This window comes from Falco naumanni, chromosome 11 (genome assembly GCF_017639655.2).
Source record: "Falco naumanni isolate bFalNau1 chromosome 11, bFalNau1.pat, whole genome shotgun sequence".
Classification (NCBI taxonomy): Eukaryota; Metazoa; Chordata; class Aves; order Falconiformes; family Falconidae; genus Falco; species Falco naumanni.
In genome coordinates, this window is record NC_054064.1 from 33,286,101 (window position 1) to 33,310,610 (window position 24,510).

Here is a 24,510-nt window from a genome sequence, read left to right on the forward strand (position 1 = left end):
TATCCTAAATTTGTTAGAATCCTTCAAAAACAGTTTTCCTGTTGAAAATAGGATTTTTGAACTATGCACTTGAATAGATGAGATACAGAAATAAAAGAGGAATTAGCAGGAGCTTTTGTTCCATTTTTGCATTTAATTGCTGTGGATAAATTTAACAAAATGAGTTACCTAATTTCAGATGGATTGTGAATTTTGACAGTAAAAGGATTGGGTTACCTTTATAAGCATTTTACGAGTGCTCCTATTTGCATACCTGCAGCAGTTCGTAATCTTGACTGCAGGACAATTAGGAGCCTATGCATAAGGTGTGCTTTTAAGAATGAGTTAGTTCTGGTCTTTGAGTACACCTTCATACACGATTTGGGAAAATGCAAGGAATTGCAATGGATTTATCATTACTTTCCCTTGTAACACAAGGGGGCATTGCTGCTCCTCTCTTCCATTACAGCACACTCTATGTATGCTGTTGTGCCGCACAAAATGTATTTTCTTGAACAGTATGCCCACAAAGAGAAAATACTTAGAACTGATACTCAGGTTACTGCTCTTTCTCTACTGCTGTTAATCTCTTGTAAGTGAGCAGATAGCTTCCGACTTCTCTGGCTTGCTTGACACTATCATATCTGTTTACATCCATGTAGCAAGTTGGGAGTTGCTGGTTTGTGTGACCGCAATGCAGAATGCAGTTCGAACACGTCTTCACACAGGCATCTTTGCATCCCCCTCACCTTTCTGACTTGGGCACCAGTTAGATTGACTGCTCTTACAGCCGGGCAGAAAAATGGTGTAATCTTTCCCATTTTCTCTTCAAGTTCTAGTCATCAAGTGCTTTTGATGAGGTTAGCACTGGTCTCTACCCCATGCCAGGCAGTTCCTTACCTACAAATCTGCAGTTACTTGAGGCCTGACCACGCTCCCGGGGGTGCAGTCATGGTCGAGGGTTTTTTTGTGTAGTAGCAGTGTAAGCCGAATCTGGTCCCCAGGCTGTTTGGGCTTGTATATTGTGGTTCAGTTCTGTATGAAGTATACCCCAGATGCGGGTTATATTTGTGTAAGCCCAGCATGTGCCATTGTGATGAAACAGCTTTGGAATGATATGAGCATTAAGAGACTCGGTGAGTGGGCAATAAAGTGATAGGAAAATTTCAGTGTAGATAAATACAATGTGATATATCTGAGTGTGAAAGAATTGTAGCTGCAAAACAATACTACTATGCAGGAGCAAGGTGCTGGGTATAGGATAGAAGTCCAATAGAGTTGTGAGTTCAGTGCTTATTAATGGTCAAAAAAAATCGAATTAATTGTTAAAGATTTGAAGGAAAAGAATAGTGGATAAAACAGAACATCAGGATGCCATGGTGGGAACCCATTACTTGGTCTCATGTTGAATATAGTGTACAGGTCTGGTCCTTCCTCTCAAAAAAGGGTATAGCAGAACTAAAAAGAGTTAAAGGTTTCTAAAATGATCAAATATACGGAGCAGCTGCTGCACTGGGATTGACCAAGGAGGCCTGAACTCTTCAGCACAGAAAAGACACAGCTGAGCAAAGGGACAAAACCAAGATATTATAAGTGGTATGAAGAGAAGAAGTAGTTGGTCTATTGCTTATTGTCCCGTCTAATATAAGAAAAAGGGGCCATCAAATAAATTGGCAGGCATGAAGCAAGTGCAAGGAGGTGGTTCTTCATGCAGTTTATAGCTATGCTGTGGAACTTCATGGTGTAGGGGAGACCGTAGATGCTAGGAGTTTGAGCAGGCTTAAGGGAAAGCTTAACAGATCCTTGGGGGAGCAATCTGTTGTGGTTTCCTTCTGAATACATAAACTCCATCTCTTGTTCAGCTTCTGAACTGCAAGTTGTTTAGAACTGGGGAAATATTTGAGGGGAAGTATATATGTTTGCTTTCTGTTCCTTTCTGTTCTGTGCTTTTAATATCTTGTGGGAGACAAGATGATGGGCTAGATGTACCATTGGCCTGACCAGTAAGACCATTCTTTGAATATGTCTGGGTTTTCTTTATCACGCCACTTTATCTTTCCTTGGAGCTTTACTAAAAATGCTGAGGCCACTGGCAGAAAATTCACGTGTTTTAAGCAATCGGGGCAGGGGGAAAGGCTTTACCTGTTGGTGAGCCTAATGCCATTAAACAGTGTAAATCTCAGACTGGGTCAGGAAAGAGGATACTCCTTGTGAAAAGGGTATCCAGCTCTTAGTTTCATAGGATTATAGGATAATTCAGGCTGGAAAGGACCTTGGGAGGTTTCTAGTCCAAACCTTGTTTGATGTGAGATCAGCTGTGAGCTCAGACGTGGTTGTGCAGTGGGGTTTATGTGCTTTGATCTTGAAAACCTCCAAGGATGGAGACATCAGATCTTCTTTGGGCAACCTGTTCTGCTGCATGACTGTCTCAGAAAAAAGCCTCAGTATGTCTGGTCAGAACCTGTCCTGATTTGTCTTCTGCCAGTTCTCTTGTGTTTCCCAACATTTCAGTGGAAGGTAATGGCAGCGTGCTGTTCCTTCGAAGCGTGGCGTGTATCTTTTTTAGTCCACAAATCTACCACATTAATGCAGCACCAAATATTCAGATTGCACTGCTTTAGACACCTGTCTCCGGACCATGGAAATTGTTCACTAAATTTGTTCCCTGAGTTTACCTTGAGGATGCAGAGGTTTCCTGACCTCTGTATGTTCCCAAAGGTAGACAGTCTTGCTACGGGTTGTACAAGGTCAAATTCATTGGCAGTGTTACGGTGGTAGAGTTAGTGAATCATGCAAAAAGATGCTCTTCACTGAAATGTGAATGGCCTTGGTATAAGACATTTGGGGTCCATACAGCTAAAATGCATAAACAATGTAAGGTCTAGATTTAGGTATTCTATAAGGTAAATCAACGTAACTCTTATGTGCCCAATAGAAATTGTTTAACAGTCACTTAGTACGTGGTGGTTTTATTCCTGAGGGTTTGCAGAGCTGTAGCTTGGAGATGCTTTTCACAAGAGATCAGTAGGACTCGTTCAGAAATGTGTAGGTTTAGCCAAGCTTTCTGTAATCTATTTCTGTGCATATGAAACCCCAAAGACAGATGTGAAACATCTCATTATTCTGACATGAAAAATTATTTCTAGAAATAATGTCTTTATTTCATTTGTCTAGTGTGCATAGTAGCTATCATCTTTTTTTTTTTTTTTTTGTAATGGCTGTAAGATTGTTAAAGAGCTTCCTAGTGATACTGTGATGACAGTTAACTTCCCATGCTGATACCCAAGCTCCTCATTACACTGTTATGCTTAACGTATATTCAGAAACACATATGAAACTTCTATAAGGGACACTGTCTCTTTTATTAGGACAGGTAGGGTGGAAGTGAGGCTTTCCATGCATATTTCATACTGAACAAAGAAGTCACTTCAGTTTGAGGTTTTGTTTCCTATTTGTGCAAGGCATTGTAGTCTTTGTAGAAATTTATCATCTTAACCAGAAAAACAGTGATGAAGTTTCTGGAGAGGCAGGGCTAAGTCAGAACCTGATCATCAGGGGTTTGCTCTGAACTGTGAGGGGCAAAAGCTCTACATCTGCTGGGGTTATTTCTCTTTTCTCCTGTTAACTTGATTAAATCCCTGGAGGAACTCTGACAGCGTGTATTTGGGGTGTGCATTCTGCCGAGCCATTTTTCCAGTTCTTCCTTTTCCTGTTAGCACCAAATGTCTGCTATATGCTCATTTATATTTTTATTGTTCTTGTGCTGGAACGCTGTTTTGCTTTCTTCTGGATGGTTTATTTAGGCTCACTGATCTCCATTGCTCCAAAGCATTTCACTGTTTGTGCTCTGTATTGAACAACATACCAAATGGCAAGTATCTAAATTATCAAATGAGATTTTTGAACCGAAACCCTAGAGGAGAGTTTGTGTAATAATATATCTGTGGTTCTTCCTGGACCAATTTAGGGGATGCTGCACCTGTGAAATACAATGCTTCCCAGTGCTACCCATGCAGCTTGTACAGCTCCGTATGTTGCCAAGCTCTTTGGAAAACCTTACCTATCAATGGAGAATATAGTCAGATTACAGTAAGACAGCTTCAGTGCTTTGTTTTCTTTTAAAAATATTTTTCATGGTTTGATCATCACTGAGATAGTACAGAATTCAACATCAGTGCTGTGCTACAGACTGTGTGCTAAGAATGCACTGACTGGAAATTTAGCTGTTCCTGGGATTGCATAACTGTGGTTTGAAGAAAAGAGTAACAGTTCAAATGTAGAACGTATTATTTGGAAGGGGTAGAGGAAAACAAGCCTATTCCTTCTTTAAGTAGCTTTTCTGCCACGTTTTTTCAGAAATCACCTTAAATTTAACTTCCAGTGATAATACAAAAGTAAGAACTGTGAGAGGGTGAACCATGACTTACATAATTTTTTTAACTTCAGATACATAGGAACCTAAAAAATAAAGCTGCTCCAGAATTGTTTGTTTTCATTTCTTTATTAGAACTTTGTTTTCTTGAGACCAATGCTGGTCTGACAAGATCTATAACCAGCAAAGAAAAAAATGGGCAAGCTGACTCCAAAGCAATAATTCTAAGCCAGCTGCAATGTAATAATATTTTGTGTGAAAATGGCAAAGCAGTACACATACGAAATAGCTTTCATGAATCATGCAAGGGAAGAAGTATGTAGGATATAGATCTTCAAGTGGCAATCTGAATGTGGAAGCCTTATAAGCTGCTTTTGCACAAATTTTGTCCATATTTTCATGAAAGTTGTTAAAATGCTTTCTGCCAATCCTGCTCCATATTTTGTAACTGAAGCTTTGTGCTGATAAATGTGGGCAAGAGGGAAGAACGAGGGTGTGAAGTATACATTTGTAGCTACACTTAGAGCCTCCAAAACAGTTCTCTTACCTTATTTTTTGATGCTTACCAGCTCCTGTGTTAGGTTTGACAGCTAGCTTTTTATTTACACCATTTCTACACATTTGACTCGGATCTGTGGGGATATACTGACAGTTTTGCATGAAGTTTCAACGTTGATACAAAACCAAGTTTTATGTTGAGTCCAAATGCGTAAGGAAATGAAGGTCTTAAGAATTGCTATGGTTAATATCTAAATATAATCAGGAGTGCACTTTTTCAGGGCATAGAGATTAATTAAATATTAGGACTACAGTATTAAATGCTAAATCAAAATATGTGTGTCACTAATTGTCCAGTGCAAAAGCTACCTTGCTCTTCTGCAAAAGCGAAATGAGAACTCACTGGGTTCGAAGGAAGTTGTCTGCTAACAGAGCTGGTTGCTACTTGAGTCACATTGTTGCCACTTAGTAAAAACATTAACCATTAGTCTGTCTTTACTTTTTCAGATATTTTTTTTTTTTACAGCATACGTAATTAATCAGCAGATTAGTGTTTTGTGTGCCTGTGAGCATGTTGTGTTGTTGCTAGCCATTTGTCAGTGACCAGGTCTATAACTTGCTTTCTTCTGAAACAATTTTATTGTGCGGGTTGGTGGTCACAATCTAAACAGAAAATATGAAGGGATTGAGCCTTTTTCCCATGTCCATCTGAAAATCTTCCTGAAGTTCAGGTGTGCAGTGAAGGTTGTGCGAGTGCATTCTGAAGTCTGCGTGCGCAGTGAGGGCTGATGCGTGTATGTAGTGTCAAATCTATGCTTGTAGTACTGCGCGTTGTTCTCCAGATGGTGATCGTGGGCAGTAAATTAGATGCAACGTTAAAAACAAAGCAAAAAAGAAAAATCAGTATTAGTTTTCGAGCAACTGAATCTGAGATCAAACCTTCAGTAGAAATGCTGACTTCAGCTCAGGCCGGCTCGTAGCCGCTGTGAAGCTGTTAGGCTGGTTGCAATTAATTGAGGGATAGACGTGGAAAGTTAGAATGATAAAGGGGATGGAGATTTGCATGGAGGATTAAAAAGGATAATAAAACCGTATTCAGGCTAGTAAACTAAGCAGAAGGTCATATGCCCAGTCGGTGCTTTACATGCTTGAAATCTGTAAATCCCATGGAATGAAAGGAAATATTTAGGGTAATAGGAAGCTTAAGCAGGAACAGTGAGATGAAAACCAGAAGTTCAGAAGGAGTAATGCTGTTTTGGAGAAGTGTGGGGCTTTTTTCTTGTGTTTTTTTAAATGTTTTTTCAGACTACGGGATAATGCCCTGTGAAATAGGTTGAAGTCTTATTTCTTAGATCATTTCAAATTCAGCTAGGTAAGAGCTGAAGAAATATGCTACAAGCTTGGACTAGAAAAAAATAGATGAGCTGGCTTCCTGTATGATGTGAAAAATAAAAACCTAGGAGAAAAAACCCCAAACCTTAAAAACATGTGTTTTATTTTTATACCTATATTTAAAATTTCTTAAATCACAGAATGGTTGAAGTTGGAAGGAGCCTCTAGAATCATCTAGTCCAAAATGTTTATTATTCCTATAAATCACATAATTTTTTTTGTTGTAATAAAGCAGGATCAATTATTCTGATTGAACATGCTTCCTGTATTTCAGAAGCCTATACCACATTTCTGTGGGGCGTTTACTTTCCTTGAAAAAGGAGGTCAACTGTATTTGTCATAACATCTCATATATTCTATAGGGAAAATAGTTTTTAATTACATTGTGCTGTTTCTGGAAAATGTATATGATAGCTTAGGTTTGAAAATCAGACTGACTGTGATTTGTCCTAAGTTTCCTAACAATATGAAAGACATAGAGAGCATTGAAGAATGTTAGATGTGGAAACAGTCCTAAGGGATTTCATCTGCTCAGTGCTTGTATTTGTTCTTCAGTAGGTAGAGATATTATCTGGTACATTTTAGAGATGGCTTGTTCCTGGTGCTGAACACTGGTAGGAGCTTGGACTGCTAGGGACGCCTCAAGATAGTTTTTGAAAAGCTGAAAATGTTTGTTGCGAGATAGTTCGTATGTTGTCTGCAGGTAGATCATAAAAATTACATAAAGTTGTTCACTAAGGCTTGAATCTGTTTGAGCTCACCAAGGTGAGAAGTAAGAGCTGCTTGTCTGGTATGGGAAGAGGACATGCCTTGAATTTGTTGTCATCGTTGCTCCCCACCCCAGCTTCTTTTTAACACCTCACAAAGATGTGGAAAAATAAATGTAAGTAAGCGAGGTAATTTAGAGAAGTGCCTTCTCTAAAATTTTGTTATTTTCTCCCTTTGTAAGATGTTTCCACCAGAGGATATCCCATCCTCACCTACCTGGTTGTGAGGATGGTGGTTCTTAGTGACCCAAGAACTATGTAGAGCAGAGGATCAGTCAAAGAAACGTAACTAAGCAGTGAGGCTGTTGGCACTCACACTTAGCCTGCTTCCCTGGCTCTGCTACAAAAAGGCTGGTTTGTGGGGGGTCACTAGTGGACACCCGTCCTCATCTGACATTACGCAACAAATCCTGTAGATCTCTTTATAAAAACAAATCACAAGAATCCTTCAGAATAGGAAAAAACGGTGGGCAACCTAAATATACAGGGGTCACTGCTTGTTTTATGCATAGTACAAAGGCAAACCTATCTAAAAAAAACCCAACTGCTGCAGAGATAATTCGTGCTATCTCTGAGTTATCACTGAAGTTATTTTCTCAGCTAAAAATATACAGATAAGTGTTTTGACTGCCTATATTTAGACATTGTCTCTTGCTGTCAGTTTTTGAAGCTCTTGGATCTTCTCATTTGGCATATTTTTTTTTATTTTTATGTTTTCTGCAAGGCCTAAATAGAAGAAGTATGATTTATCTGTGGTGTAGTTGGTGTAGAGGAATTTTAAGAAGAAACATAACGTTGGATTAGTCATAAGTTTTGAATTTAAATTGTCATTATTTTATAAAGTATTTTTGTACACAATTTGTATTTTGTTGGTGTAACATAATCTTTTCCTTAGTTTGCATTTATTTGATTTGTTGGATTTTAGTCTGCTTATGTGCTTAAAATGATAGCATCCCCTTTTTGTATGAATTGCAAGGTGAGCCCAGTAATTTTATTGAAGATGATCCTGAAGTTTGGTGCTGCCAGGTTTGCCTGGAGATACTAGTCATTCAAAACAGAGGTAGCTGTAGGCACACAAAAAAGGCTTTTAATGATTCAATTATAATTATATACCTCAATGCAGAATTAAATAAGACATCTTGAAATGTATCTAGAATGGAAAGAAATGAGTCATTGTTAATTAGCAAAAGACAATGGAGCTTCTGAAGTATTATGTTCAACCTTCATCTTCCCAAGAATATAAAATAAATGGAGATTATGGAAATACAGTTGATATAAAAGCTGAATCAGAGAAGAGTTTGACACAACTTTCTTTTATCTTCAAAATTTTGTCTATTGATAACGTCATCTGAAAGGAAAGATCAAACCCAGTTTGCTTTGTTACCTGGAGAGCTACCTTCTGGTTCAGCTGATCCTTGGCATTAGTTACCATTTTGTTCAGTATTACACCATGGTGGTCTGGTTTGTGCTCCTGTGCAAGCACAGAAGCCGTTTTACTGTGAAGGCCCGTGTACCTCTAAAACCCACAACGGAATAAAAGCAAATGTCATGTGCATCAAAAGGGTCTGTGTTTCCCAGTCCCCCCCAGTTTTCTTCCCGTGTGTGCTTGCTGGCAGTGGGCAGCCATGTCCCTGCCGCATGGTGACCAGCGCTATGTGTGGCATGTGCCTACGTGGTTTTTCAGCAACGCCTTGACCTATCGCTGGAGCTCTGGAATACAGTGTAAGAGAAAGAGTAAATCCTGGCCTGTGTATCAGTTTAGCTGTGACACGTGGCCTGCACACTGTCATATGGCCTCTCATGTCTTTACACTAGAGCGGAAGCCATGGGGTACAACATATTTGAAATGGATTACAGAGCAGAAAAGAGGAGTGTGTTGTTACCTGCTCTAGGTTGCTGTAGGGCTGCGAGGTCAATCTCCTTTCCAGCATTGCGCCATGGCCATTTAACAGATGACCTCCTCCAGCAGCCCCCATCCTGGATGCTGTATGTCTGGGAAGTTTCAATGCTTGGAGTTTGATTCCACATACCATGCATTCATCTCCCCGCCAAAATTCAGCAAAGTCCGCTTATAGATCATGTTTCTAAATACTTGTAACCAGGCTATTAAATCAGATTACTTAACAGTCTGCTACCAGCCTCAGTCACGTTCTGCAGGTTCTTACCATGTCTGCTCCTTCAGGAGGCTCATTACCTGTCTCTGGACACTCTCTTTCCACCAAGAAAAATGGGAGACGACTTATATACTTGGACAGGCCACAGCCACCTCCTCTCTTCAACCTTGTTCTTATTGGCACTGGCAGTGCACTGATCTCTAGGTTTTTGGCTGTGAATGTATTCCTTTAATTAAGCTGTAACGGACAAAGCTGTGTGTGAATTCTGACAGTTGCGCACAATGCATGTTCTATTTTTTCTCAGCACCAAAACATGAGGCACTTGGCAAAGCTGGAGGTTACAACCATGCTGTTGAACAGTAAATGTAGTGAGGTTTACCTGTTTGTGTTGGTTTGGGTTTTTTTAAGGAAAATTTTTTAAGGAAAAATAACCATGAATAAACGCACATGTAGGCCAGATACTGTTTAATTTGTAAGAGCTGATAAGGTGTAGATGATCTGAAACACAAAGTAATTAAAATATCTTGCATGTATGTTTTGTATGACAGGAGGCACAAATAACCTGACAAAGTGGGTGCCTGAATTGGTTACACAGTATTATCTGTTATCAATAAGAACATTCCTCTGAAAAGAGCAATATTGGGTTTTTTTCATATTTGTCATTGTGTCATTATCATTCTAGTTACATGGAAATTACAGATACTCATGTTTGTCTGCATTTCATATTAAAAAAGGAGGTTACCGGTGACTGAAGTACTGTGGGTGATACTGGCCAGTAGCTGCGGTGCCCGTAGCTGCCTCTGGACGTGGGCGCGGAGGCACCTGCAGCGGCACCTAGACCTGGGCGCAGAGGCTTCTCTGCGTGGTGCTGAGCAAAGACCTGATCCTGGCTTTCGAATGCTGGTGACTCATGCAAGATGAGGTGCTTAGTCACAGGCAAATTCGTGGCAGAGACAGGTGCAGCTAACGCTAATCACAGTCAGATAACACCCTGTGGAGTGAATAAAACAACAGCCTGGTGAGAGGCGAGCTAGCCTGTCCAGGCAAATCCCTTTTTAGAGATTCCTTCATACATCTCTGCAGCAGCATAAAGCCTGGTCTCATCACATTGGGTGTAAAGGGTGCGTGAAATTCTAAGACTGTTTTGCCTTGGCTTCTCTTTTCCCTGGAGTTACCCCCAAGGTCTCTGCTTGTGAAGAATGAGTTGGCTTATTGAATTAATAGGTAAAATATTAATCTATAGCTCTGAAATGAGAAAATAATCACAAGTAATACAGATGGGTCCAACATATGTGATTACTCACTATGGATAATACAGAAGGCATTTAAATACTCTCCGAGAAATACTCTCAATCAAACACAATCAAAGTTGCTAAGGAAATTACCATTATCAATAAGGTATCTTATGTCATGCTCTGAGGGCTTATAGTATGTGATATATATTTTTATATATATTTATGTATAAATAATATTTCCTCGTATGTATTTACTGGGAGATAAGAAAAAAATGGCATTGTAGCATGATAAGAAAGTGTACTTTTTTTGTTTAAACACTGAAAAGTGCACGGAACTCAGATAAATTGTGTGTGTCTCTTTCTATGGTGCGATTTACTATGGAAGAAAATGTACCAAATCAAGTTTAGGACTAAATGACAGGTGAAAGGTGTCAGGTTACCGTTACTACTAACTTTTTCATCCATGTTCTGAATGCAAATAATTTCTCTGTGACAGAGGACACCTTGTAGTGCACTACTCAAACAGTACAATGATGTGGTTGACGTAGACTACTAATTCAGTGTGAACAGATGAGCCACTCAAGTCTCTCAAGGTATCTTTATTAACGATGGAGCTCATTTATTTGTGACTAATCTGAAAAGTATTCTGGATGTTCTTGACAGTGTTAGATGCTTTAAAGACCTTAAAACTTATGAAATCGTACACAGAGCCTGCAACTGCTGGGTGCTAAACCAAAACCTAATGTGTTAGCTGCTTATTGAATGAGAAATAGCCCTGTCAAAAGCAACTGGATGCTAATGGAACAGGAAGAGCTCAAAAGGTCACCTTTGGTATAGGGTGGGTCCTGTTCAACCTTTGCTGAGCTGATAGATGTGGGTAATTTCTCTGTGCTGGTGTCCTGACTCTCTAAAATGCAGACCTTCCCGGTTGCTGCTTTCTTCTGCAGTTGGCTCAGCTCTTACACTGCAAACCAAAGGGTTGCTAGGTACTGTGGTTCTGTCTTCTGTGACCGCTCATAGTGCTCCAAAACATCGCTTTAAAGGCCTGTTCAATCAGAAAATTTCAGAGGCCCCTAAATCTGTGGGAATGGAGATACAAACTATATAATTTTAAAATATTAAATATAGAAAAAACTTATCTTCCAATGGTAATATAAATTGCAGTTAACTGTTGCTTCTATTTTTTTGCCTCTTAAATATGGGAAATTTGTCATTTAAACCAGTAATAATGATGTATTTCTGCTTCTCATTCAGCATCTCAATTCTGGAGACTTGCAGGAAAGTATAAGAAGAATTGTTGAACATGTCATTTAGAGATTTCTGTCATGGAGCCATCTTCTAGAAGCTGTAGCTTGTGAGACAGCAGGCATTGCAATTGAGCAAAGGCGGGCTTCCCCCCCCCCCCCCCCAAACACACACACTTAAAAAGGTACAAACTGAACACCAAAAAGCCTCCCACTTCTGAGCCAAAGAGACTTTTCTGCTTTGGGCTTTGCTTAGTCTTCTATTAAAGAAGACATTATTAAGGGAGGGTGGAAGACATTTCCTACATTAGCACCTCTTCACAGCTTCCAGATAGTGTTTCTTTGCTGTTGCATTTACGTTACCGTTAAGCCCTAGGTTTGTATTGCTTGGTTTGGAAGTTTGATCACTGTGCTGTGTTGTGGCTCTTGTTTACTGCATTGTAGGAAGATGTGGCTGATCAAATGCATCTCAAATTAGAATGGTGAATTCTTATTATTCAGGCTAAATAACTATTTTGAAGCATCAGAATTTGGTATGATGGTTCGTAGGTATATGTTTAAGTAGAGGCTATAAGACTTGTTACTACTCTAAGGGAACTAAAAGTAAAATTGGGATTAGGATGGGGTGGAATTAACTAACCCTAATTCTGCCTAAAATATAACCAGTAGCACTCACTGGTGGGGTGGACATAGTGTGCCTCTTGGTTGTAACAGAAAGGAAATCAAGAAGGCATGAAGTACACATTTTATCACTTCCTCTTGTAACAGTCTCTTCAGCTTATACTCTCACCTTTATTTTCCCTTTTCCCAGCAGCTGTTGTGTCTAGAGAACTAACTCCATCACTGAAAAGATTTAAATTCTCCACCACAAACACATCCTTATGTATATAACACTGGCTGTACAGCTGTTTTTTCATTTTCTTGGAATCTTTTCCAGGTTTTAGCAATGTTGCATCCAGCTCTTCTTTTCACATCAGTGTCTCCTTCCCACGTCTTTCTTACCAGCCATTGCTCTGATTAAAGCCTTGGCTGTCGTTTCCTATCCTTGCTTTTTGATCCACAGCGACTTCCATTTTCACTGAAGCACTGTTCTTTGGCACCTGTTTTCCTGGCCACTTACCTTTCCTTAGTTCCAGTTTGTTGATGTATTTTTTTTTTTTTGTCTTGCACTAGACATTCCCTCTTGTTTGCTTCGCTTACCTCCCCCTTGCATCTTTGCCTGTCTCCCATTGCCTGGGTTGTACTTATTTATTCCCAGCGCTGGCTTATCTCGGAAATTACATCTTCTACCTTAGGCATCGAACTGAAGATCGCATCCATGTCGGACCTGTGACATTTCCATTGCAACTTTATTCCCTCCTCTACTGGAGCCTTTTTAACTGAGTTCTTTTCCAGTATAAGTGACTATACTCATATTCTTGACTCTCTCTTCTACCTCCTTTTTTCCTCTGCTTTCTCTATTCATGTGTCTTTATTGGTTTAGTCCTAAAGAAAATTATAAATTTATAGCTTTTTTTTCTCCCTTACCTTGGTTTATTTTTCTCCTTTTCCTCAGAACCTTGTTCAATCCTTTCACAAAAACAGGCGTTCCTCAACTGCTCTCTTCCTCTGAACTCATCACTCGCTTCAATGACCCAATTCTAATTCCAATTTCTAGTTTCCTGCATGATCACCTGCTCTGATCAACCCTTTTCTTTTATAATGGAAATATGATTTAGCTGATCTGTTGGAGGGGGACAGAGATTTCACTGTCTCCTACTCAGGATCACATTGCCCTTTTATCTCTCTCTAATAGCACTAATTGGCTTCTAGAGTTTCTCTCCTGGAAGCCTTTCGTAGATTCTCCCAACCCATCTTCTACCCTGTGTGCTTGGCTGAAATCCAGATATTAAGTAGCAACAGTGCTGGGAGATTGCGTAATGTTGCCGGCCCAATAGGCATTTTTACATCAAATATGTTCAAATTGTAGTCTAAAAGAAAGAAACTGGCTTCTGAGAGTCAGATTAAGTCCTTCCCTTGTGCATCCTCAACTATTAATAAAGGTTCTAGAGAGAGCCATTTCTCCCAAGTGACCTTTACAATCCCGTGTTTGCACAGACGCCTGACTTAAACCGAGCAAACACTGCTATATATGTGTGAGGGACCATCAAAATCCTGCCAGGGTTAACTAGTACAAAGGAACAGACTCTTCATTGCTTCAGGAGCACGTTACATGTGTGCATTTAGACAGCAAATTGCTTGAACAACAATTAAAAATATGTGGGCGGTGTGTGTGTCTGTGTTTTATGTTTTATAGTGATTGGCACATGTAGTAGTCTTAACTTTCATGTTGTTTGAAGGAGATCTTTATTTTTGCTTTTAAAGACAGAATATTAAAAGCCAGGACTTCTGAAAAGAAGACTCTGTACTTGATGAAAAATATGTTTCCCTTAGGTTTCCTTTCTTTGAGAAATAAGTGAAAGTAGTACCTGCAAACCGTGATCCCTTGAAATAATTTTTCTAATTAATTTGCTGTCAGGTTAGCATTATCTTTTTGGGATGCCTTGCTAATATGTGTATGGGTGGAACAACAACTAAGTAACAGAGGGCAGTTTCCAAATTTTTTTTATCTAAATAAGCTTGTGGAGAGTGTGCTGTATGGAAGAATTATCCAATTACTCTGCCACTGACCGAGTGCTGTGAAAAGGCAACTAACCACTCTTCCTTTCCTACTGAAGCATGTAAGATGTTTCACAGTTGCCTCTTCCCTGGCATTTTAATTTATCCTGCCAATTATGACTTAGAAACAGGTAAATAATAGTGCTACTGTAAAGAAAAATATGTGTTCTTGTTGCTTAGCAGTTGCTTTCAACACAGTGAAGATCGGCCTTTGATGAGGAATTGCATGCTTGAAAATGTTTACCACTTATATCAGTTATTCTATTAAAAGTATTAAAATATTTTAAAACCTTCAGCAATCCTAGACACTTTGGTGAGCTAGGAAGCTTGTATGAAAACTCACCCAAGTATACTCAAACTTTTGAAAATTTCCTTAATTGTTCTTGTTCTTCCAAGCAGTTTCATTTTCCTGCCAGTACTACCAGGCCCTTTTCCTTAATCATTCTTTCCCCCTCTCAACTCTGCCTTTGTATTACTGGCCCCATTTCTGAAGAGCTGAAATTACTTGTTACTTAAGGACTACTGATCCTATTGCACAGAATAATCTGTATTGATAGATAAATTGTTGCTTTACACTGTGTTACTGGGACATTACAGAAGTTCAGGAAACGAGATGCCTGTTGACTGTTTTTGCTGGTATATTAGGGGAGCTTCAGTAAACTGGGACTTGTATCTGGTAGCCTCTCCAAGTGTTCTGGTACCCTAGGTGCTCTGTCTACCATCGTTTTCTGTTGCTGATGGTAACCTCACAAGTATAGCAAAATTCATTTTTCAGAATTATTGCCAAGGTTATTCTGATAAGCAAGCTTTCATGCCAGTTAGCTCAAGTCTCTTGAGATGTTCTTGTTCTCACCTCTTCTTGGCTTATCCTAGAGTAAAGCAGCATGTCTTGACAGAATTCCAGTGCTACAAATCAGTAGAAACTATATAGACATTGACTGCATGGTCCTCTGTGTGTGCAGTGTCAGAATTTGGCAGCATGAATCGTGAAGGTAGCTGAAACAGAAAGAGAACTGTTCTACAGCCTTTTTCAGGTAACAGTTAGCTCCCGTTGCCTCCAAGATCTGGAAGATACTTAACAAAAGAAATATCCTGTGTTAATGGTCAGCCTTCAAAATACTCTGAGTACCAAGCAACTACTGTCCTCGACCTCATCTTGGAGAAGCAGGTAGCATTCTGGCTACCCAAAGCAGTGGGTGGCACTTTGTCTTTTCATTCTTTATGCTTTCACAAGGGAGAGTGGAGGCTTGCTTACCCCTCAGTCTCCTTTTCTCATTGCGTTAGCTTAATTTGTTTTACATTTCTTTGCTCCATCAACAGCCTTTGCACATCTTCCCACAGTACCTTCTGCAGGCTGTGGGGCTGGCATCTCGTTACTAATTTATGAATGTCCAAATAACGAGAACCGCTCCCTTAATGGACACTGCTTCTAACATCTCTGAATTCAGGTAAGGAAAGTACATAGTACGAGGAGCATGCCATTGCACAGCATATTTTATTATAGAGTGCTTTTAAAAGGTGAGTTTCCCTTTATTCTCCTTGCCATTTTAATAGCTTTCTGAAAAGACGTGGAAATATTCTTTCTCTAATATCGGATGTATTCTCACAAAACCTCTCCAATATCCCATTTTGCTTCCTGGTGAGTTAGAAAGTTAATTTTTTTCTGTTTGGAATTCCAGATTCTAAGCATTTGTGTGGATTTTGTTTATCATTCAGCATAGCTTCCAAGCTTCCCTTTGTCTTTCACTGGCTGTCAGTACAGTCGAGACGTAGAGTAACATATCACAGCCTAACACGTCATAATTCCTAAAGCATTAAATGTTCCTGTTCTGCTACTGTGTGAGCCTCTTGGTTTTAAATAACACTGCATTTCCAGTGTCCTTAGGTTGGCTCAGGCAGAGTTTTTTGTTGCTTGATTGGGGGTTTTGTGCTTTGGGTGGCGTTTTTTTTTGTTTTTAAATAAATGTGAATGATGATTATCATAGTGGCAGGTTAGGCAGAATGCTTGGTAACTCGTCTGTAGTCTCTGCTATAGGGAAGCTGTCTATAGCAAGCCTTTTGCTTGAAGCTGAGGAAGGCATGCTAATGTTTTTGTAAAGTGTTTTGGGATATATGAGTGAAAAGAACTGGAATGAATAAGAACTGGTGGGGATTTGTTGTGTAATTGATGCCTATACTGTGCAATCAACGTCTTGTATGCAGATCAGCGCACTCTCACCCTGGGCTGGCTGGGTATACTCTTTCCTGTCTCCTCCTCCTTTAAAAAGAACTATTGTTTTTACATTTAAGGTCACCTACTTTTGACCAGTTAAAAAAATGCTCTGCCACTCCCTGTAGTATTATGCCCTTATTATGAGCATCGAATCTTGTCTTCAACTTTCATGCTGGGATGTTTTTTGGTTTTTTTTTAGCCTTGCAAGTGTTGGTTTCATGGTGTTTATGTCCAGAAAAAAAAACCTTGGGATTTGTGTTTCTAAATACATATATTGCTGAATTAATTTGAATTAATTTGCATTGTCTTTGCAGGGAAATGCCAGGCTCCCCATCCTTTGGTGTTTCCCCCTGTTTTCTCTCCCTGTGCTAGCTTCTCCAGTGGTGCTTGCTGTGTTGGGGCTGTGCAGTATCTGGCAGTGATTCTGCCCTTTGACCATACGCAGATCCCAGGACAGCAAAGCATGCTGCTTCGGCAGGCTTTCAGCTTCGTCTGTGGAACATGCATTCTTGCAGGCTTTGTTCTTGCAGAATATTATTGCTTGCCTTCCCCCCCACTAAACCTTTTCTTCCTGGCCCACCCTGAGCCTTGCGCACGTCTCTATCAGAGCCAGCGCTGCTGCCACCCCAGGGGTCTCTCCAGGTGTGCCCGGGGTGTGCTCGGAGGTGCCCAGGAACAATGTCATGGTGTTAGACAGCTCGTTAAAATTTCATGAGAATGTGACACGCTCATCACACAATACGTAGCTGAACAGAATCCAGTTGTCAAAATAATATTGAGCCAATAAGCATGTCATGGGTGGAGCTACTGCAGTATGGGTAAAACTAATTCTGAATGAAGACCTTTTTCTTAAACATACTGGGCCTGAATGAATCGAGTTACTTGGCTTGTGACAGGCTAGGGGATTCCTTGGTTTTATTAGTGCACACTGAAAAATCCAGTGTTTTTCTGTTCGGTATGTGAAGCCAAAATGCTATAGGAAAGGGATTGATCGGGAGCTGGCTGTTATGAATTTTTCATGAGCTGGTGTGCGGGGCTGAATGGCTCCGGCGCGCGTCGGTGGGTAGCTGGCAGGCAAGCTGCATCCACACAGAGGCTGCTGACACAGAAACACTTTGGCGCATTTTCAGAGGGAGAGCTGGACTGATAAAGGGTTTTCTGACAGCCCTGGCTTATCGTCCTTCAATTTATGCTGCTGTTGCTTCAGGCAGCCTTTCCATTTGGAGCCCAGCCTTGTGAATGAGCAGGGTAAGCTCTGCCGATTTATCAGCATTTTTGATCTGCGGCGATGCCTGCGTGATGTGTTTTTCTTACGTTTTCTGAATGGTGAGAGCTCATATAACGTCTAAGCTATGACAGCAAAAGATTCTTCTAGGGAACTTGCTACTCCAGAGTCAGAGATTTACATAAGGACTTTCAAAGAACAAATGCATTTAGAGCTCGAGCTTCCCAAGCTGCCTGGGAACAGACCTACGTCTCCAAAAATTTCTCCTCGCAGTTCACCGAGGAACTCTCCATGCTTTTTCAGAAAGTTGCTTGTGAATAAAAGCATCCGCCAGCGTCGTCGCTTTACGGTGGCACATACATGGTAAGATCTGCTGGGTATCAGTGTGGGTTTACAAAACATTGTGTGGCTGTGGGTTTAACAGGGAAAAATGAGCTGAGATTCATTCACGGTACACTCTGCAAGTGTTAAATGAATAGAGCAGAAGACAGCCAAAGTATGTATAATGCAGTGCCTTGACAATTGTCATTCAGCTTCTGTTCTCTAGAATAAATCCAGCCCATTATTCATCTGTGCCATGGTTAATCTCTGTCGAACAAAGGCAGCAGCCGCTAACTTTCCCAGGCATTACGTTGTCGTAGGTAGAGCACATGAATTCATTTCAAAACCTTTGAGACATGTTTTTTTCTTTGCTTCTGTCAGCTCTGCCTGCAGATGACAGTACGGCGCAGACTGGGTGATTTGGGCAGGGTACTCCTGGAGTTAAATGCTGGAAAGGGCTTCAACTTCCCTGTGAGAGCTTTTAAACAGTTTTTGCTAGCTACAAATTATCTTCTTTCAGCCATTTTTTTCCAAGGAAACTCCAGTTAAGAGTCATCTTTTCCCTCCCTTCAAATTACGAACCCCAAATAGTCAATTTGCATGCCATTACAGTTGATTGTGAGATGCCTCTGACTGTCAGTTATCCTGGCTAAACCATGCTGTAAACAGTAATCAAAATACATAATTCAGGAAAATCTATAAGAATATTTTTTGGTTCATTTTCTAAATTTACTCTGTATGGGTCTTGTACAATCCACCTTTTAAATTCCAAAAGTCTTTATAAATATGCACTAGTTGACTGTGGGAATTAAACCAGAAAACTTTAAGTAACATAAATATTTTTAAACCCTGCTAATGCAGAGCTGTATCCCATTAGTTTCCTATTCCACAGACTAAATCAGAGGAGAGAGGATGAGGCTGTCCCGTTTGTATCTATATGGGCCAGTTGTTTTGGGGTATCTGAAATACCCATCCTTGTCTGCTGTTTTTAAAAATAGAACATTATATTAAAGTGGTTAATTTGAGTAATGCCAAAATATTTCAAAGCTGTATTTACTTCTGAAGTGAATTACTAATTGCTTAGAGTGGATTAGTAGCTCTGACAGTAGTTATGTGCTGTTAAACAGTAAGAAAAATAAGAGGAAAAACTGTAAACTTTCATACCAGGGAATTTTACTGAGTTGAACTGAGATAATTGACTTGTAAATATTTTTTTAAATAGTTTGAAATGCATTTGAGGTGTAGCAGCATTAAATTAAAATTAGAATTCTAAAATCAAGCAGGCTTTCTGCCCCCCTCCCCCCTTTTTTTTTTTTAAATTTAATCCAAGCAGTAATAACAGCCACCCAAACTGGTTACATGCTGTAGTGGTTTCAGTATGTTCTTTAGCTTCCTCTAGCATTTTAATTGATTGTAGTCAATAGTCTTTCGGTTTATACACATTAATTCCCTCGAACATCTGTCATATTTCTCAGCATTGAAGCAGTGGGTTACTGCTCATCTTACCCCCACTAGTGTAATTCAAGAAATGTGTGCTATGGAAAGACGGTACTGCTGGGAATTAGTAGAGCAGAATGTGGTCAGGGTTATCTGCATTGTTGGTGAAAAGAAATTTTATATATATATGCACACACACATACACACATATAGATGTAACTAACAATCAGGTTATAAAGGAGGTGGGATTACTCTAGGTTGATTTTTTAACGGAAAGATAGAAGGTTCCCATACTCTTAATTTTTTTAAGTTCTTAGTATCAGGTGGTTATGAACTGCACGTAAGTGTTTTAGCCTTAGATAAGATGTAAGCTATTGTAGAAATGAAGAAAATCACCCTTAGAAAGAAAGGGTTCAAGAATGCTTGCTTGTGAGTACATATTTAACGCAGTCAAAACATATAGCAAACACAGACATATTTTCAGTTTGCTCTAGCATGTCATAAAACAGGAGGGAATTTAAATTGAGTGTGATAGAACATTTCATTAGAATGTCTGTACAGATGTTGTATGTGTGTTGCAGACAGTGTACATTCAGCTATGTAACTGAATTTGCTTATTAGTTGTAAATTTGTTATGCAGGGCATGAAAACATCATCACCTGTGCTAAGCAAAAATGCCACTTACGTAAGGTGCTCTTCTATGTTGAGCTGGAAGTTAGTATCTGGGTAGCAAAGGAATTACTTCAGGAGTAAATGTACAAGAAATATCAACTACACAGTAATAGTAAGCAAGGAAATTGATTCATGCTGTTGGATATCATATAATTTATATCTTTCATAGCCTCATAAACAGTAAATTCCCTCAGTTTGGGGGCTAGTGGCGTGGTAAAGGATCATCTTTCACCACCTTTGTCATTGTTGCTAATGTTATTACTTGATGAATCTTCTGTTCCCTCTTCTATGCCCCTTATTTTCAATTTTCTGTCTTCCCTTGCTCTTTTCCTTTCCTTTTCAACTAATTGCCTTTTCTAGGCATTTTCCTTCTTTTATAACTGAATACATTGCAACTTTTCTCGTGATTATGCTGATGAAATCTCTTTCATCACCAGTCTTCTCTGATATCCAGTCATCAGATCTTATCCAGAAAGAAAAAGGAAAGCAAAATTTCAGTTTGGCTTTTTTTTTTTTTTTTAAATAAGCCCATGATTCAAATGCTTCTGTGCTCTGAATCTTTCTTTTCCTTGGGATCCAGTTCTCATGACAGGACATGACCGACTTGTCAACAGAATTGCCTTTAAATACCTGTGAAGCTGATTCCTTCCTGCTCCAAACCCCTGAAACAGTTTACCGTGGCTGCTGTTGCTGTGTCCAGTCTTCAAATGCCTCACTTGTATAAAATAACAGTACAAAAACTCTTAAACCTTTGGTCTTTTCCTTCTACCAGAATCCACAAGTCTCACTCTTCTTTTCTTGTGACTATCATTTTTGTCCTGGAGGTCCTGAAAGCCCACGTGCTATTTCTTCCTTTCTGATAGTCCGTTTGTATCACTTGCCTTTGGGGGGTGGGGGTGTGTGAGGAAAGGAGCAGGCAGTAGCTAGCTGACATGACTTGATACCTGTTAGCAACCATCCCGTGCTGAACTTGCACGCACACCTGGTTGCAGCGTTTCCTCTGCAGTCACTGGAGGGAGGTCAGCACCTCTGCAAGACAAGGATGGATGCTTTGTCCACAGTGCTTGCTCGTGTGAGCCACTGCTACCGCAGGAACAGCTCGTTCCCTCTCCATTGCTCATGTCTGTTCTCCCTTGCCCAGGCCTTAGCCTGAGGACTTTCAAAGCAAGAGTTGTAAAAATAACTTTCATTCTCTACAGGTCTGCCATCTCAATTTTATCAAGTAATACGGTTAACGTCATTGGGATTACACCCAAAGGAAGGTCCTTCTCAGCAACGTCTTGGAAGATCCTGAATGTCTTGTGAAAGAAAGTAGATATTTTCTAAGTGCACTCTGCTGCTTATAATACAGTTTTATTTACCTTGCAGTATTTATCTTCAAGATTAGAAGTAGTTCCTCAGTAATATTTATACAACCTAGATCACTTAATCAGTTTCTTAATATATAGACAGTCATTTGCTATGCTGTGTGATGAGCACTGGCTTTTTAATGAAGTGATTTCTAGAATATGTTTATTGCCTCTTCTTAACTAAGACTTGTGGGTTTTTTTCAAATTATTTCATGTTTTTCATCATTTTAGTGGCTTTAAGGTTGTTTTTTTTTTCTTTATACCCATTATTTAGTTTATAAAGAAAACACAGGATGGAACAGGAATAGTATGCTAGGAAATTTTGCTCTGTTTTTTCTTTTGGTTGTGTTTCAATGAAATTGAAATACAGACATGCATTTGCTTTTTAAAATATAATGTAAAACTTAAATCGTATGCTAACCTTAATTTTTTGAAAACATCATCTGTTTTCATTACACAGTAATCTTCAGTGGTGGAATTTAGTCTGTTAAATAGTGTGGCATAATCTAGTCAGAGGGGTAGCATTTGAGAGTTTTCCCAAGCCTGGTGAATAACAACTGGTCGGTTTAATTACTTGAAGCTGCAAAATGTACTATAGGCAAATTAAATCTATCAAAAGATGTCACGTTTTGTTTTGCTTTCTGGTGATTGTGCTTCTAGACTCAAATAAGAAAGCCTTACCTAGTGGCAGCCCACACTTGGATCAGCACTTCAGAAAATTCAGGTTTTGGAGACTGTCTGTATACTTGAAATTGCTGAGGATAACAGGTGTTTATAAGATCCATAAACTTCGCCAGTGCTTTGGTCATGTTGCGGTGCTGTGTGCAAGTCGCAGGGCAGCACGCGTGTGGTGCAGTGGAGCTCCTGGTGGGATCTCGCCCCTGTTGGTGTCCCCTTCAGCACCAAGCCCTACCGTGTCCACCTGCGGTGAGGTGGCCTCTGCCCTGTGCTGCCAGCCCATGCACCAGGGCCCCTGGTCTGAGCTCTCCTGGCCAGCTTCATCCAAGACTTGGGCTAGAGGAATTGACTTTTGCTTTTGAGACAAAGCTAGTGCCTCTCACCATAGCCTGTCTTGCTGGAAGTACTGTATGATATGCTTTTGGACCTGTTTCAACTTTGCTATATATATAGCAGGGTGCATTTCCATAGTTCCAGCACTGACTAACACACTTGCCTTTACTTCAATGAGCTGATCTGTTTGTGTTTCTCACTGACTGTTGATGTGATTTCAAGCTTGGTTTTTTTCCCTCATTATTTTCATTTTGGAGAAATAGGATGATTCTCTTTCTGTCTGGAGTTTCTCTTTCGAACTGGGACTGGTGTTGGACACACTGTGTTGCTCAGTTATCTACTGAAAGTCCTAGGAGAAACAAACTGAATTGAGTAGGGAAAAGGATGGGGAAAAACCAGAAGGTTCCTCTCTCTTCCTGTGCTGAATATGTTCTCCCATCTGTCCTGAGGAGCATTCCTGAGTGCTAGCAGCAAGTGGCAGGAAGGATTCCAAAGGATATGAAGGTGAGGAGGAAAGAGCTCTTCAGACAACAGAAGTAAGCACACACAACAAATACTGAACCCAGCTGTGTGATCTTCACATCTGTTTTGACTGTATATATTGCCTTTAAACCTTGTCTACAAAAAAAAAGTAGAGGACAGAAAGGAGAAACTTTTATCATCCCCCAGCCACTTAGGTGGGAAAACATGGTCTTAAAATACTCACCAGCTGTTAAAGATTCAAGCAAAGTACAACAGATTATTATATTAATGATAATTTAATTTTGATAGATTCAGCCATTTCTCTGGGGTGGGGAGAGAGAATGAGAGCGGATACCTTCTCAGAGAAATAAACACTTTCTGGAATTGGTAATACCTTTAAGTTTTAACTGTTTGCAGTGTGCTGATCTATGAGGAATGCAGATTCTGAGAGGTTTCATGATTTACTGTGGCAGCGGAGACCTGCCTAGAGAATCCGTGACTTCCAACTCTCATACACAGGCTTACCAACCAAGTTAATGTTTTCTGTGCCAAAATGGTTTCCTTCGGAAGCTTTACTGTTGAATTTAGCTTTGCTGAAAGCTATGTTGATGTATGAAACTTGCCATTGTGGTAGCATCTGTGGATTTGTGCTGTGTGTTTCTAGGAGGTACGGTTTGCTGCTTACGTGCTCGAGTTGGTTGCCAGGACAGACTGATAAACCACAAATGTGTCTGCCACATAATTTATGCAGTGTAGATTAGCTTCACTGCAGATCTATACATTCTGTAGTCCATCGTTCGGTTGTTTTTATCTTTTTCACCTTTTTTTCCTTCTGAATAATGACAGCTAGCTTTCCTCAATGTTCTCCCTGTTTTACTTCTATTACTTGGGATTGCCTTAAGAGAACGTCACACGGGTTCCACAATGCATGCTTCTCTGCATGGGGTGAGTTTGGAGGTAGTTTTGACAAGTCAAGTTTGTAGGTTCTTCTGTAATGATCATGGTATGGGCATTCTGCAATACTCAAAAAATCAGTTGAGGTTAAAAGATGGACAGTGTTCTTGTCAGAAGTAAATTAAAGCAGTGCCACAGAAAATGCTTGGCTGATGCTGCGATGGCTGGATTTGCAAATAGAAGTAGAAGAGAGCGGATTTGGGAAGCTGCAATGTGAAAATTGCAGTTGCTCTCAGTTTCCTACTAGACTACATGAGTGGGTATGGTATACAAAATGTAAATAATAAACGTGAACTCTGCTCATGGGATGCTATGAATTAATAGGCAGCATTGCTTGACACACACGAGTGCCTGTCTCAGCACAATATAAAGCTCTAACTGATAATAAATAATAGACATTTATTAATGTACTGAAATAGTGACACAAGCATAATGCTGAAGTAAAACAAGAAGAGTGGTGCAACAGCAGCTGATAGTGTTTTGGGGTAAAAGATTGCCATAGCTACCCATAGGAAAATTATTAATATGAAATAAGGTTTTATTTTCCAAGAAACACATCCATGGAGTCAATCTCTTCTAACAGATAAACTTCTACCACTGGGAAGCAC

General features: G+C 39.8%; 1 protein-coding gene across 2 annotated transcripts in view; it reads left to right on the forward strand.

Moving 5' to 3' along the window:
* Positions 1–24,510, forward strand: part of PDE4B (phosphodiesterase 4B) — a 216,344-nt gene that overhangs the window by 29,820 nt on the left and 162,014 nt on the right. Inside the window, exon 1 of one of the 2 annotated variants that reach the window (XM_040610288.1) lies at positions 17,673–18,059. The exons of the other annotated variant lie outside the window; for it this stretch is intronic. Coding sequence (XP_040466222.1) covers positions 17,824–18,059 — 236 coding nt within the window. The 5' untranslated portion in view covers positions 17,673–17,823. Of the gene's footprint in view, positions 1–17,672; positions 18,060–24,510 lie in introns of those variants that run through there. 2 annotated transcript variants of the gene reach the window in all.